Source organism: Podarcis muralis, chromosome 2 (genome assembly GCF_964188315.1).
Source record: "Podarcis muralis chromosome 2, rPodMur119.hap1.1, whole genome shotgun sequence".
NCBI classification, from domain to species: Eukaryota; Metazoa; Chordata; class Lepidosauria; order Squamata; family Lacertidae; genus Podarcis; species Podarcis muralis.
In genome coordinates, this window is record NC_135656.1 from 116,846,927 (window position 1) to 116,862,227 (window position 15,301).

The 15,301-nt window shown below is 46.6% G+C and overlaps 1 protein-coding gene across 1 annotated transcript; it reads right to left on the reverse strand.

The window, feature by feature from the left end:
- Positions 1 to 2,864: 2,864 nt before the first annotated feature.
- On the reverse strand, positions 2,865 to 14,587 carry LOC144326604 (zinc finger protein RFP-like). Its single transcript, XM_077923077.1, has 8 exons — positions 14,128 to 14,587; positions 11,003 to 11,098; positions 10,027 to 10,257; positions 8,994 to 9,016; positions 7,913 to 8,031; positions 6,780 to 6,812; positions 6,062 to 6,091; positions 2,865 to 3,652 (listed from the first exon to the last, which is right to left on the reverse strand). The coding sequence occupies exons 1-8, from the start codon at positions 14,551 to 14,553 to the stop codon at positions 3,135 to 3,137; spliced, it is 1,476 nt and encodes a 491-aa protein (XP_077779203.1). The 5' UTR covers positions 14,554 to 14,587; the 3' UTR covers positions 2,865 to 3,134.
- Between the last annotated feature and the right edge of the window lie 714 nt (positions 14,588 to 15,301).

Sequence of the window (15,301 nt, forward strand, 5' to 3'; positions counted from 1 at the left end):
ACTTTAGTTTCCTGATAATGCAGAAGTTCATCCCCAAAATTATTTGTGGAACAAACAGCCACCTTTATGCACCTTAGCTTCTCATACCATAAGTATGCATGCCATCCAAATCTCTTGTCATGTCCTTCCAAATCTAGTAAATCTGCATTTTTCAATATTATCCATTCCGATAGCCAACAAAGCCAGGACACCTCATAATAAAATTTTAAATCTGGCAGGGCGAAGCCTCTTTCTTTAGCATCTGTTAGCAATTAATATTTTATTCTAGGTGTCTTCCTTTGCCAGAAATATCTTTTTGCCATTCATTGAGGCATTCTGTGTTGCTGATCACCAGGACGGACTGAAATAAAAATAACATTATTGGCATTAAATTCATTTTTGTAACTGATATTCTTCCCCCAAAAGATAACTTCATCCTACCTGATATTTCTAAATTTCTCTAGAATCTCTTTCCAAGTATTTATATAAATGTCTGTATGTTAATATTTTTAGATTTATATTTAATTTTCCTATGTATACCTATATCTGTAAGTTGTTGTAGCTCCTTTTTATATTGTTCCGTCATGTTTTTCACTAAGGCCTTAGTTTTATTTTTATTTAATTTAAAGCCTACTACTTGTCCAAATTCTTGGATCCTCTCCAGAACCTTTGGTAAACTATTCTTTGGAGCCTCTACAGTAATCACAAGGTCTGATCCTGCTTGAAGGTTTTCCACAGGCGTCTGGGAGGCCCTTCTTGGGCGCTGGAGCTAATGGGCTACTTTTGTGACCTTCAACTTATGATGACACACAAACGTCGCCAACATCATATAGGGGAGGGAGCAAGGGGAGGCAGCCCTCTGACAGGTGGAGGGGAAAGTGTTTATTCCGACATGTGACACCACCGCGTGGAATGCCCTCCCATCAGATGTCAACGAAATAAACAACTATCTGACTTTTAGAAGACATCTGAAGGCAGCCCTATGTGGGGAAGTTTTTTATGGTTGAAGTTTTATTGCTCTGTAATTATTATTAATAATATTCTGTTGGGAGATGCCCAGAGTGGGTATGTTATGTACTGAGTTGAATAGGATCCAAAAGGCAGCAGTCTGATTGGTCCTAAAACAAGAGGGTCCAGAATGAAGCAGTCTGATTGGTCCTAGAACAATAGGGTCCAAAATGCAACAGAATGATTGGTCCACAGGAGCCACCCAATCAAGCTCCAGGTGGATGTGAATCTGCAACCTGGTTGGCCTACGGGAGAATCCCGGAATTAGCCAATCATGTGTGGCCCATTGTGTAAATAATGTATATAAAGTAGACATTCTGGGGGAACTTCCATTCCTCCTCACCAACTATGAGCTGAATACATAGCATGAAATCCACTCTCAACTCCGAGTATATTTCAGGGGCGTTGGCCATTCTAGGCAAAGTGGCCACTCCAGTCAGCTTCTCCCTGGGGTTCCCAATGTGGCCTTTGGCCCCTCCCATTTGTAATGAGGACTGCTTTTTGGACCAAGGATGGTGTGGAAGGGGCTGCGTGGTGTTGCCTGTCAGCAGTGGGGGTGGGCATCGGGCCAGACCCCCAACTCAAGGTGCCCGGGGCAAGGGGTGCGTGCCACCGCCAAGGAGCAGGGGAAGGTGCTGGAGGGGACCGAGGGCGAGGGATAAAACCAAGCCAAAGTGGAGGGGATTAGGGCTTATCTGCTCCCCTCGCCAACAATATTTTTATTCAAGTTGGCTCCCATGCTTGTAAAGATCGGTTTGCTGGAGGCTGCAGGGGGGCAAGGCTGCTTTTGCTCTCTGGTCCTCCTTGCAGGTTTTGCACAGGCGTTTGGGTGGCCCCTCTTGGGCGCTGGAGCAAATGGGACACTTTTGTGTCTTTCCACGTGGTGAGAGTGGAGGCTCACAGGGAAACGTACGATGACACACAAACGAGGCCAACATCATGTAGGGGATGGAGGAAGGGGAGGCAGCCCTTAGGCAGATGGGGGGGAGGTGCCTTTATTCCATCATGTGCCACCACCCCGTGGAAAACGCAGGGAAAGGAGAGCAGGCTGCACCAGACAGTAGTCAGTGGCCCTGATAGTGGAGCCAGAGTGAGTCCTGCCTGATCTTTGAGAGGGGTCAATTCCACAGGCATGTGTTGTTCCTGCTGTTAGTATCCAAGGAGAGAAATCAGATGTAGCTGGTGCCGAAATGACGCTCCTTGGGGGAGCACTGTGTATTTGGGGTGGGGCTCAGGAACACAGGGAAGGTGCCCTGCATAATGTATGGGGCAGCACAGGCCATGGAGCCCCTTCCGGAAGCTGCCGGACTGCAACTCTCATCCTCTCTGACCCCTGGCCATGCTGGATGGGTTGGAGGGGAGTTGGAGTCCAGCATTATCCAGAGGACACCCCATTTGATGCCCCCGATAGACAGAATCCAGCCTGTAAATAAGGAACGTTGATGCATCCACTCAAAACACATTTAACTGAGCAGAAGCCCCACTCAATGCAAGAAGGTTTACTTCTGACAATGTGTGGAGATAGCAATGCTGTATTTCCAGAGGGCATTTTAAGATGATGCCCTGTTCAATTTCTTTTTATTTTTCTTCCCGTCTGAGGCCTCTAGAGCAAGAAGCTATCCTGCGTGACGTGGGTCAAGGGGTTCATTTTATACTCCTCTATAAATCCAATAATTTATGCATTTTCACAACTGCATAAGGTCTTGTGGGGAGAGGAAGGTTTCCTAGAATTACAGAGTTGTGAGGGGCCCTGAGGGTCATCTATTCCCACCCCTGCAGGGCAGGAAACATTTGCCCAACGTGGGGCTAAGACCCACAACCCTGGGATTAAGAGTATCGTCCTCTGCCAAATCAGACATTTGAAAAGGAAAAGATGATTGAAGGTGTGAAAATTTATTAGGACTCCTAAAAGTGTGACTGTCTCTTTAAGAAGCTGCAGAGGGAATTCTGGGGAAAGGAAGGAAAATGCAAAGCAAGAGCAACTCATTTTTGTTTTGTTATTTCTGCTGATCTTGACTGGAATGAATCCTCTCAAAGGGCCCTTGTAAAACTGCCCAAAGGGCTCTTGGCGGGTAAATGGTTTTTATACCAGTCACTCTGGTCTGGAGAGAAACTCCTGCTGGGCCTGAGAGGCAGGTTTAGTCTCCTCAGGAGATACCGAGGTGGGTTTTGTTTTCCCCCAGATAAAAGAAAGGGAGGAGGGTCTCTCCAGAGAACGAGGCTCCTGAGAACATGTAGAGTTCGGCTCCTGAGTCAGCGCCAGAAAAAGACACACGTCCCCCTTCATAGTCCAGAGTCACCCGGATCCTCCTGGGCTTCTTCCTCAGGGACAGAGGAGAGTATTTAGGGGAGGTGCAGGCCCAGTACATCTCTCCCAACTTCTCCACAGCCCAGATTCCTCCCTCAGGATTGAAGTTGAAATAGTCCTTTCTCTCCACAGACTTCCTGGCGACCCCTAAAACCCAATCTTCCCCACTTCCCACAGTGACTTCCCAGAAATGTCTGCCTGTTGTGAATCCCTCACGTCCCAACACACAAGGCTGGTCACTGAATCTCTCAGGATTATCAGGCAGGGCTTGAGGTTTATCTCCCCATCTCACGCTTTTCCCATCCTCCGACAGGATGAGCATGGGATGGGCTGTGTCTGGATCCAGAGTGACATTTGCTGTTGGGAAGAAAAGAGGGAAAGAGAAGATTAGGCAGAGTCAGCTGAGAGACAGAAATGGACACCTTGATAAATAAATAAATAACACCCAGAAACCCCAGATTCCCTTTCAGATCAAGGGGATTTCTTTGCATCGCATGCTAGACTGAAACTCCTCCTTGCAGACTCTCATCAGAATAAATATCTAAAATCAGTTTCCTTCACTTTCTTATATCCGATATGTATTGTGCCTGCCTTTCTCTCAACCCAGGCATTTTCTAAGAGGAAAAACCACCCAGGAAACCTTTTACTCATCTCTTCTGTGTTATCTAAGGGGAAAGAGAGGAGAATTGGAGGAGGCAGGAGAGGAGAGAAGCTGCTTTCCTCTGACAATCTCTGTGGGAATTGGCCTTTGGGGACCTCTCGATTGGGCTGGGAGATGAGGACCTCCCTGTTCTAATAATAATAATAATAATAATAATAATAATAATAATAATAATAATAATATTTGCATACTGCCTTTCATCCATAGGTCTCAGGGTGGTTCACAGCATAAAAATACAACATAAAACCACATATGGGCCTCCCCTCACTTTCGCGTGGTCACGTTCTGGGCCCTTGTGGCCACAAGTGAAAATCGTGTTAACTGGGGAGCCTGTTTATTCCTGCTCTCCATCTCTCTCACCCATTTGGTCTCTCCTTCCTCCCCACCATCTTGGAAGTTTAGGCCTTGCCACCAAGGAAGAGGAGTCAGGTGGCAGGGCAATTTTACAAAGGACTGCTTATTCCATGCTTCTCTTTTGGATTTAATATATACCATAAGACTAGTTCCCTGGGAGAAGGGGGAATAACTCAAAAAGTTACCAGTCAGGAGCTAAGGCAGTCATGATAGGCAAGTGTAGGGTTGCCTTATTTTGAAGAGCAAAAAAGAGGGCACATTTGCCAACTTCTACTCTTAACCATGGATCGCTATGACAACTCTCATTTTAAATACCCCTACTCTATGTAGGCTTTCGAAGCTGTGATATACTGCTAGTAGCAATGTTCTGAACTTTCAACAACAAAATAATAATAATAATAATAATAATAATAATAATAATAATAATAATACCTATTGCTCCCTCTCTTGCCACATGCAAGTATTTGGGCTCATGTTCACATCTTTGTGAACCCAAGTGTGCCCAGAACAATTTATTAAATTTATTAAACTCTTAAACATGTACATATGGACTCTCCTTAAGGGCAGGGGGGTGTTAACTCTTGCCCTCCCAGACTCCTTCTCCAAGATCTTGTAGCTGAGCCAGCGTCCTTTTAGTTCAGCCACAAGAGAAGGGTTTTATACAGGATGTGGCTAGCTGAAGATGCTGCTCTGTTGCGATTCTCTGCTCTAGGCTAGCTTAACTGGGTGCCTTAGATCTCAGTCTAATGCACTAGAAATTTTTTCATGGGTTACTGTAAACCAAACCAAAAACTTGAGACACTTTGCCAAATTTAAAAAATCCACCCAGGGGAGAAATTTTAACCATGAAAATAGAGGACCTGTCTGAGAAAAAGAGAACATGTGGCAACCAGTCCTGAAAAAGGTCACATGGAAAAGCAACTCAACTCTCCCTAGGAAGGAATGAAACTCTTCCCTCTTTTTTCTGATCCTTCTGCGCAGTTTCTCTCCCCGCCTTCTGCACCTTCAAGTCCACCCTCTCTACCTTTGTGCTACAAACAGCAGGGGCAAGAGTCAAGCTGTACAGAAGAGACACTTGACCCCCATGAAATACTAGTCCCTCCCATCCTGTGAATTGGACTCTCCATGTGAAATTTACCGTATTTTGCGCCCCATAGGAAGCACCGCCCCACAAGACGCACCTAGTTTTTTTGGGGGGGAAATAAAGAAAAAAAAAATTATTTCCCCCCCAGGCGTGGGGCTGGCGTGGGGGAAGCCCGAGCTTCCCCCCGACCCAAGCCCCCAGAACAGGCTGCTGCCTGCAAGCCTTGCGAGCCTGGCCGGACCTCCCACTGGGCGCGGGAGGCTTGCAGACACCTTCCCGAAGCACGGGGCGTCACCCGGAGGGCGCCCTGTGCTTCGGGATGCAGGCTGCCGGCCCAAGCTTCGCGCGCCTGGCGGGACATCCCGCCAGGCATGGGAGGCTTGCAGACACCTTCCCGAAGCACGGGGCGTCCTCTGGAGGGTGCCCCGTGCTCCGGGCTGCAGGCTGCTGCCCGCAAGCTTTGCGAGCCCGTGGGAACTCCCCCGGACTCGCAAGGCTTGCGGATAGCTTCCTGAAGCCTGGAGAGCGAGAGGGGTCGGTGCGCACCGATGCCCCTTGCTCTCCAGGCTTCAGCGAAAGCCTGCATTCGCCCCATAGGACGCACACACATTTCCCCTTCATTTTTGGAGGCGAAAAAGTGCATCCTATAGGGCGAAAAATACGGTACCTCTCTGAAGATTTCTGAATGACTGAACATCTGAGGAAGCAAAAAGACAGGCTTAACAGGCTACAATGCAGTAGCTAATAATAATAATAATATTTTTTGCAAAACATCACCATAACATAGCATATGTTGTTTCCTTATTTCAAGCAAAAAATGAAATCATGCCAAGACGACAACTGTTGGTCTCAGCAGTGAGGTTAAATATTCTCCAAAAGATTATTCTTGAGAATGTAATATCACTAGGCCTAAGGAATTAAAACAACTGACGTGTTTAGCTGTAATTCCTGCATTGCAGGGGGTTGGACTAGATGATCCTTGGGATCCTTTCAAGCTCTGCCATTCCGTGATTTCATGGAAAAATCAGAAATGGTAAACCATACTAGAAAATGGCGGAATATAATCATTCAAAATCCACAAATGAAACGGGGATCTGAACTTAAAATTAAGGGGGAAACCAGGATAATAGTCTATAGGCAGGAAAGGAACTGAAGACTGGTGTGCAGGTTCTTCGCAGGGACAAGCTCTGCACCCACTCCAAGCCTTCAACCTCCCTCCCAGTTCATTCATGGGACAGACAAGGAACCCAAACACCACTAGAGGACTGTTTCCCAGAGTGACGCCATTGATGGGGGTCCCAAAATCGGCAAAAGAGACGGTTCAACATCCATGAAATATTAGTCCCCATCCCTCCTGTCAAATTGTTCCTCCCCTGGAAATTTACCTTTCTGAATCAGTTTTCTGTATAACACGGCATCTGAAGAAGCAAAAAGATATAAAGTGTAAGGGCAACACTCTTCCACCGAAATAAATCTCCATACAAAAGTAACACTTCATAACGTGGCATCCTTAAATTCAAAAGTAACATTTCAAAACATAGCATCCTTAAGTTCAAGTACAATTATTAAATATTAATTAAATTGTACAAAAAATTATTTATAACAAGAAAATCATAGGAAGAATCTATGAAAATAACTAAAGATTTAAAACTCAGCAATCATAAAGCAAGCTTACAAATAAGAGAATAAAAATATTCAGCATGAATCCTGCTGGTCTCTGAACTTTGTCCCTAAATTGGGTTCTACATTGGAGGACTGGAGAGGAGGCAGAGCAATAGGAATCCCGTAAAAGGAGGCAGAGGGGAGATGGAGGCAGCCTTAACATCTTCCCCAAGTAAAGTGGTGGGGGGAATCATTAAAGCCAAAATTGTGAAATATAAGGAGAAGCAAAGTTTGATGAGGAAGGATTGGCAGAGCTCTCAGGCAAAAGGAAGCCCTTCCTCACAAACCTTCTACAAATCTTTAAGGTTCTTCACAAGCATAATTGTTCCCTTTGGGGCTCATGTCCTCTTGCTTCCACTCTCAATGGGGGAACTCTCAGGAGATCTTGAAGGCCGAAGCCCTAGATATGGCAGCTGCAGGGGGACGTCTGAGGAGGAGACGGCTCAGGCCTTGTCTCCACGGCTGAGAAAGAAGCCTGAGCAGGAGGCAGAGGGGGAACTGGGGGCTTCTTAATGCCCTTTGACTCCATTCAGAGCAGGAGAACCTCCAAAAGGACAACCCCAGATTGTGCAGACAGGGAACCACAAGGAAAAGGAGGTTTCGTATAACTGTAAACAGATGCACATGGGAGGAAAAAATCCTGACTTTGCTCTACACTCTGGTCCAGGCTTTCTTTACAGGATCCAGCGTCACAATATACATGGGCCATTCTGGGGGACAGGAAATGAAGGCTGGAGCACCAAGAAGGAAGGTATCCTGGGGTTACTCAATTCCATGCAATAAGAGCCTGGTATGTTCAGTTCTGAAGAAGAAACAGAATTCCCAGTGTGAAATCCTGGCAGCCATTTTTCATTACCTTTCCATTGTTTCATTGTATCCTCCACAAGGTGATTTAGATCACAGGATTCCAAGATCCTGTTCCTCAGCTCTGGAGGGAAAGCTAGTGGCTTCTCTGGACTCTCTCTTTCCTCATACCTGGTGAAAAGAAAAACAATGAATGGCCCCATTGTGGCACTGTCTCCCTAATTATTATCATGAACAAAGTTGAAGTTCATTTCGCAACAGGTAATTTTCAGGATTCAGCTTCATCTCTTGACACCCACCTCCAAGCCCCGGTCGGTGGCTTCATAAGGATGCTAAACTTCACAAGGGACAAGATGTAACCCCAAGCGACACCACCGGAGGACTCCCATGGCTTCAAACAATGTTGCCCCCTAACAGCTTTCTGGGAAGTTCCCAGGACTTAAGAACCAAACCCCTGAGGTGGAATGCCTGCAACCCCTCCCTCCCTGAGCTTCTCCAGAGGATGTGAGTGACGTCCAAAACTGCCCAGAGGTCAAGGAGAGCAACCTCCACCCTCCCTTCACCCCGTCCCTCACCCAGAAAGGGCACAACTCCATGCCCAATTGGACTCTCCCTCCAGAGGCATCAAACAACCTGACTTTCACCCCCCACACAAGACCAGCTTCAGCCTCTCATGCTGGAAACGCTCCCAAGAAAAATAGCCCACCCATTCTAGACCAACAGACCTTCCCTCCCTCAGTGCCTCAAAGGAGCTGAGTTACCAGAGTTGAGGGGCTTCTAGTTGGGCATTGAAATATGTCCTAAGCTCTTCCGAAGCATCTTTGGGACTTTCTCTTCTAGATGTTTGAAATTACCACAAAGTCCATGAACAGAAAGTGCAAGAGAAAGAAAAAAGCCCCCATCCCTTTGTGAAATGATGTGGGGAGGGAGGGAGGAGGCAGTTGACCATGAACCTTGGAGGGAGAGTTGGGGGGCTACAAGTTCAGAAGAGGGGGCTCTACTTTTACCTGTGAGGTGCTGCAGGGAGTGAATCCTCCAGTCTCCCCCCTGCAGCTCCTGGAGGGCCATGTCTGAGGTTCTTGCATCTCAGCTTCAAAGAGTGATGCTAATGGAAATGAGCCAGATCCACTTACCTCTGCAAGGTCCTTCTCACATCCTAGAGGGAAAAAGAGAAGGGAATTCAATGCACACCACAGGCCACACTAGGAAGACCCCCTCAGACCCTGGCCCTCAGATGTCAGTCTGCCTGGCACATGCCAAGGTTTAGGGTAGGAATGGCGGAATCAGCCAGTTTGGGTTTCTCACAGCTTTTATTTTTCCAATCTGAAATTATGAATTGTTTCAATTTCAAGTTCTCCACATTTCCATATTTTAATAACTTTAATCCAATTTGCATTGTGCTATTCAGACAAACGTAAGCCTAAAGGATAATCCTGCCACGGCACTGTCCCAGTCCCCAAATTTCAAATTCTATTTTCCACCTGGAAATAAAAAAAGCACCTGCAGCATAAAATGCCTCCAAAGGGGTAAAAAAACAGCTCAGTGTTTCTTTGGGGTCACCCACACTTCTGCTTTTCCTGTACCCAGAAAAGTTTGCGCTGCCACATTCCCTCAGGAAAAACCTGCTCCTTGGTGCAACATCAAAGCAAATGTCAACCCAGAGAAAACCTGGCTGATGTTTGCTCTAATTCAGCAGTAAACAGTGGGTTTTCCTGGAGGAAAGGGGTGGGAGAAGCAGCAGTCTGGATGAGTCCCTCTGTCTTGCTCTTTGGTCACTGTGACTGAGCACCATTTTGGACCGATCTGTATCCATGGGGAAGGGGATCAACCCAGAAGTTGTGGAGGAAACGGGAAGAGAAGCTTGGTCAAGAGACTGGCTCATGTCCGAAGGAGGCCTGAACGCATCCCAGACGAAGCCCCCCACAGCTGAAAGGCATTCGGAGACAAAGCATCAGCAAAAAACAGAAGATCAGCTCCTGTTCCATCAAGAATACATACGAATCTCTAGTCTGCATTCAGTTGAGTTAAGCATCCCAGGTCTCTTGGGTCTTCCTGTCCATTACAAACCTGACTAGAGGCTCCATCAACTCAGCCCCTGCACTCCTTGCATACATGAAAGGGGCAGCCTTCTCCCGGAGTCTTGGGCTGTTCCTGCCACCATCTTACCTGCAGGAGTTCACTCGCTGGCTGCTGACTCTTCTCCTCCATCTCCTGGATGATCCTCTCAAGAGAGGAGAGTTTCCTGGAGAGTCTGGCCAGCTGCTCATCCCTTCTCCCTGCAATCTCCTTCTCCACCTCTTCCACATGAGTCAGCAGACGTTTTTCTTGTTCTTCCAGGAAGTGGCGCAGCTCTCTGAACTTCTCCACAGTCTTCAGCCTCTCCGTTTCTGTTAATTTCTGCAAGAAAAGAGGAGGTCTGAGTGTGGAAGGTGATCAGCCTTCAAAACATGAGGAAGAGAATTGTGAGAATTCCACAGGGAGGACACTTCTGATTTTTCAGAGACATGAAACCTCCAGTTACTAAAGAAGTAAACCTTTATTTTGAGGGGAGGCCCTCTCCATTGCTGTTTCTGTTGATTTCTATTTTGCAGAGGGCTACAGCCTAAAGGAAGGAGCATTTTTCCCCTAGCCATGGTTATGTGGGATGTAAAAATGTACATATAGAAAGACAACTCTTTAGTAATATTGATGGTAAATCAGGATTTGAATTGAACGACTTCCACCCTCTCAGCTCACAAGTCCTCAGGCTTCTCCTTCACTGCTATTCATATAATAAACAACAATGGAAAATAAACTCAGATTAGGTGCATTCAAAAGTGAATTTACCTAATTTGCTATTGCTGAAAAAGTATGTAGACCAAAACAGAGCAATCCTTTGAAATTCACACCTGTGAATTGTTCAAGGTTGACCCAGCCAGGTAATGTTCACCAAAAATTGGATTTATGAGGGTAAAGTACATATAAAAATATTTATACCAGGAACATCTGATTCATTTTCAGAATAATAAATGAATAAACAGACTGATATGGAAAAAGGAGAAATGGGGAAAAACTGAAATGGGCAGATTTCCCCACCCCTCCTCAGTTCTGACTCAATTCTTCAAGTGCTTGTTCCCTCCCTAGTGATAAGAGTGGCACTTACCAGGAGGTCTTTGCTTTCCTTGTCCAGGGCTGCTTGATGGGCCAGAATTTCCTCTCTCTCTTTCCTCAGAATCTCCAGGCGGTGACAGATCTCTTCCTAAAGAGAAAAGGAAAAACTCAGGTTTGATAGAGACACACAGAGAGATGAATATTACACTGGCTTCTTGGGCTCGGTGGCCTTGCTATAATAGCATAGTAGTTTACTGGAGTCTAGCGGTTTTCAACCTTTTTGGGTGCATGACTCCCTCGACCAACTACCTTTTTTCTGCAGCACCCCTGTCAGGATCCGAGTTAGGTCCCCCCTTGCTTACGGAGCTTGCAGCCCCTCACCCTCTCGAACACCCTCCCTTGTGGAGATAGAGAGGTTTGATTGAGACACAGAGACAGATGAATATTATACAGGTTTCTTGGGCCCGGTGGCCTTGCTATAATAGCAAGGTAGTTTACTGGAGGAAATAAGAGTCTAGAGGTTTTCAACCTTCTTGGGTGCATGACTCCCTCGTCCAACTACCTTCTTTCTGTGGTGTCCCTGTGGGGCTCAGGATCCCAGTTGGGTCCCCCCCCTTGCTTGCAGCCCTTCACCCTTTCTCTAACACCCTCCCTTGTGGAGGGCTCTCTCAGCCTCCTCTCCCCTCTCCTTAGGAGTCCTCCTCTGGGTCTCTGAGCTGCCCCAAAGAGAGGTGCCTTCTCACGCTGCCCCACAGGGACTTGTCTGTCCATTCCCAACAGCAAGGGCCCTCGCCGGTTTCCTTGCTTCCTCCGAGGCCGCCTCAGCTCCCGGCAGCCCACACCCCCTGGCCAGCCCCAGAGGCACCATTCGCCAGCGGATCTTGTAGAGCAGGGCTGCTGGAGCAAACAGCTGGAGGGACAGAGGCCAGTGTTGCCAGCAGCACCCCTGAGCATCATTCAGGGCACTCCAGGTGCCACAGCACATGGGCTGAAAAGCACAGCAGAACTGGGATGGGAAAGTTTTCTAGCGCAACAAGCTAGTCTGGAGAAGAGCAAAGGCAGCCTAAGAGGCTAGAGAGACAGGGATAGAGCAGCGCTTCTCAAAACTTCACCCATTCCAAACCCCTCTACTGCAAGCCTGGCTTTTTCTTTTCTTTTTTAAAGAATTTTTATTGGTTTTACAAAATTTTTATAAACACAAACAAACAAACAAACATGTATGATTTCATACCCTTTTTTTCCTTAAACCTTATTTCGTCGACTTCCCCATACCTCCCCTTTCTACATCCCAATTTCCAAAACTATTTTAGCAAATCCTAACACTTGATTTTATCAGATTTTTCCCTTATTTCTTTTCTTTTTCAGCTGTAAACCCCTTTTTCCCTAAGATCTCGACATTTTAGCACTCATTAATTTTACAATAATTCTTAAGATAAACTTTGAATTTCTTCCAATCTTCTTCCGCCGTCTCTGTCCCCTGATCACGAATTCTGCCGGTCATTTCAGCCAGTCCCATATAGTCTATCACCTTCATCTGCCATTCTTCCAGAGTGGGTAGATCTTGAGTCTTCCAATACTTTGCGATGAGTATTCTTGCTGCTGTAGTCACGTACATAAAAAAAATTCTGTCTTTCTTTGGCACCAATTGGCCAGCAATGCCCAAGAGAAAGGCCTCCGGTTTCTTAGGGAAAGTACATTTAAGCACCTTTTTCATTTCATTATATATCATTTCCCAGAAAACCTTACTCTTCGGGCACGTCCACCAAAGGTGATAAAAAGTACCTTCAGTTTCTTTACATTTCCAATACTTATTGTCAGGCAAATGGTAAATTTTTGCTAGCTTGACTGGGGTCATGTACCACCTGTAAATCATTTTCATAATATTTTCCTTTAAGGCATTACATGCCGTAAATTTCAACCCGGTGGCCCACAACTGTTCCCAGTCAGCGAACATAATGTTATGACCAATGTCCTGTGCCCACTTAATCGTAGCTGATTTAACCGTTTCATCTTGTGTATTCCATTTCAGCAACAAGTTATACATTCTAGACAAATTCTTAGCATTCTTAGCATTGGGCTCTAACAGTTCTGTTTCTAATTTTGAGCCTAGGGCTTTTCCACCCTTCCTCTTGGCTCTGCCCACTGCTCTGCCACTTAACTGGGTCAGATGGCAATTCAGGTTTTCTGCTACTGGTCAGTTCTTTTCTCTGCAGTAGCCAGAGCCCACATGTGCTTGGACCACCAGGGGAGATTTAAGAGCTTCTTCCATTTCTGGGCCAAAGTTGTTCTTCCTGGGCCAGAATCCATCCCGCAAGTTCAAAGGGGCACCTTCATTTCGTCATTATTTCTAATAAGTGGCATTATTGACATTGCATGGCACAGGAGCATTTTTGCACCACTGTAGTAGAAGAAGTGAATTATTTTAAAATGGATTAAAAGGCATTTTATAAAGTTTCTTCTGAAGCAGAATGAGAATCTTATCTTTTTTTATATAATAGCACAGGTCCAATTCTGAGTTGTCATGGCAAAGTCACCTTCCCCCTTGACTTTGCAGATGCTACTCTGGAACCACTGAGTCCTTTGCCATTTGGGATGGGAGGAGATCCTCAGCAGACACCCCTCCCCCACTGAAACCTCATTGCACAGGCCCCACAGCACCCCCAGAATAAGCCTGCTCCTCACCAGTAGGTGCTTCCACTCCGCCCCCACTCCTAAATTTCGTCAGACAGATACTTGCGGGGCAGGGATCCTGCACTATGTGGTCAATTCCTGGCCACCAGTCCCCCCTCCCCCAGCTGATCCCTTGCTGCTCTCTGCTTTGCAGGGCATTGAGGAAGCATCTTGCTAGCCAGAAGAGACTTGTAGTTAGTTGTGTACATGCAATTTACGTTTGTAGTGTTCTTCATATGTACAAAGCAACCTGCTGGGGGATGTGGATGAGGTTAACCCTTTCTCCCCCTCCCACGGTCCCAGTTCAAATCTTTGAAGCTGCTGTGAGTATTTCAAGGGAAGATCCCTTTGTCCCCCTGGCAGAGAGAAAGACTTCAACTCCCTCCTCCCAGACCTCGGGCTTGCCCTTGGCTGCTTTTAATGTTAGAAACAACCAATTAATGCCATGCCTACTTCGGACCTGAATTCACAGCTATTTCTCCCCCTCAAGATCCAGGGATCTCCTACCTTGTATTCCTCCAAAGCCTCTTCCAGAGGAATCACCTTGTGATTTTCATGTTCCTTTGACTTGTCACACACCAGGCAGATGGGGGCTTCATGGACTTTGCAGAACAGCTTCAGGGGCTCCTGGTGTTTCTCACAGACTCCTCCTTTCCCTCCTTCCTCCTTTCCCTCTTGAAGGCTGAGATTCTTGATTAATTCTACGAAGTTTGCCAGTTGCCTGTTGGGGATGAGGCTCCTTCTCTGGACTCTTTCTCTGCACTGAGGGCAGGAAGCCTCTGCCTCCGATTCCCCCCAGCACTGAATCAGGCAGGATCGGCAGAAGTTGTGCCCACACTCTGTGATGATCACTGGATCCTTAAAATATTCCAGGCAGATGGAGCAAGTGGCTTCATCGCAAAGATTCTGGACCGGATGCCCAGAAGCAGCCATGGCTCCCTCACGAAAAAGACCCGAATTAAGTTTCACTTCCTCAGGTTTTAGTCAGTGGGTGTTTCCTTTCCTGGAAATGACTCAGGAACTCAGGAACCACGTGATTTATTTATTTATTTATTTAAAAAAAAAAAAAAACAAAGCATTTTCCCAGATCTTGGCAGTTGCTGAATGTTTTATTCTTCATTGCTTCCCATGCTTTTGATCACACACACAAACACACAGGTACCTAGCAACTTGTGGTATCCATACTGTAACATTTTCATTCAAAGGCTTCCTTGCCCTTTTTGAATGGGAGAACATCTGCCGCTGCCCTAAATGGAGGCGAGTTCTGATTGACAAGCGGGACTTGATTCCCTCAAGACAACGCCTTTAATTGCACATTTATTCAAAATCCAATTGCAAATATCCTAGTTTAATGAGCGCAACGGAATTGATGAACTTGTTCCAGTGAGGCTAGCTTTCCCAAGTCCGCTGGCCATTTCCACCCCCCACCCCGGCCCTTTCCCAGGGGGCAGCACCGCCCCCACTCTGGCAAGCAGAGCTTGAAACAGGAGCAGGAGCACCTAAAATTAACCCCAGAAACAACCTGCCAGCCAAGGCTGCTCTTTTAGGGCTTCCAGGAGTACCAGCCCATTACGGAACGGAGGGGGGGGCATATAAGCCACAGACCACAGCTGCTCCCCCCCCCCACTCACAGACACACGCACACGCGGGCATGAGACCATCAGCTCGCCGGCAAGGGGTG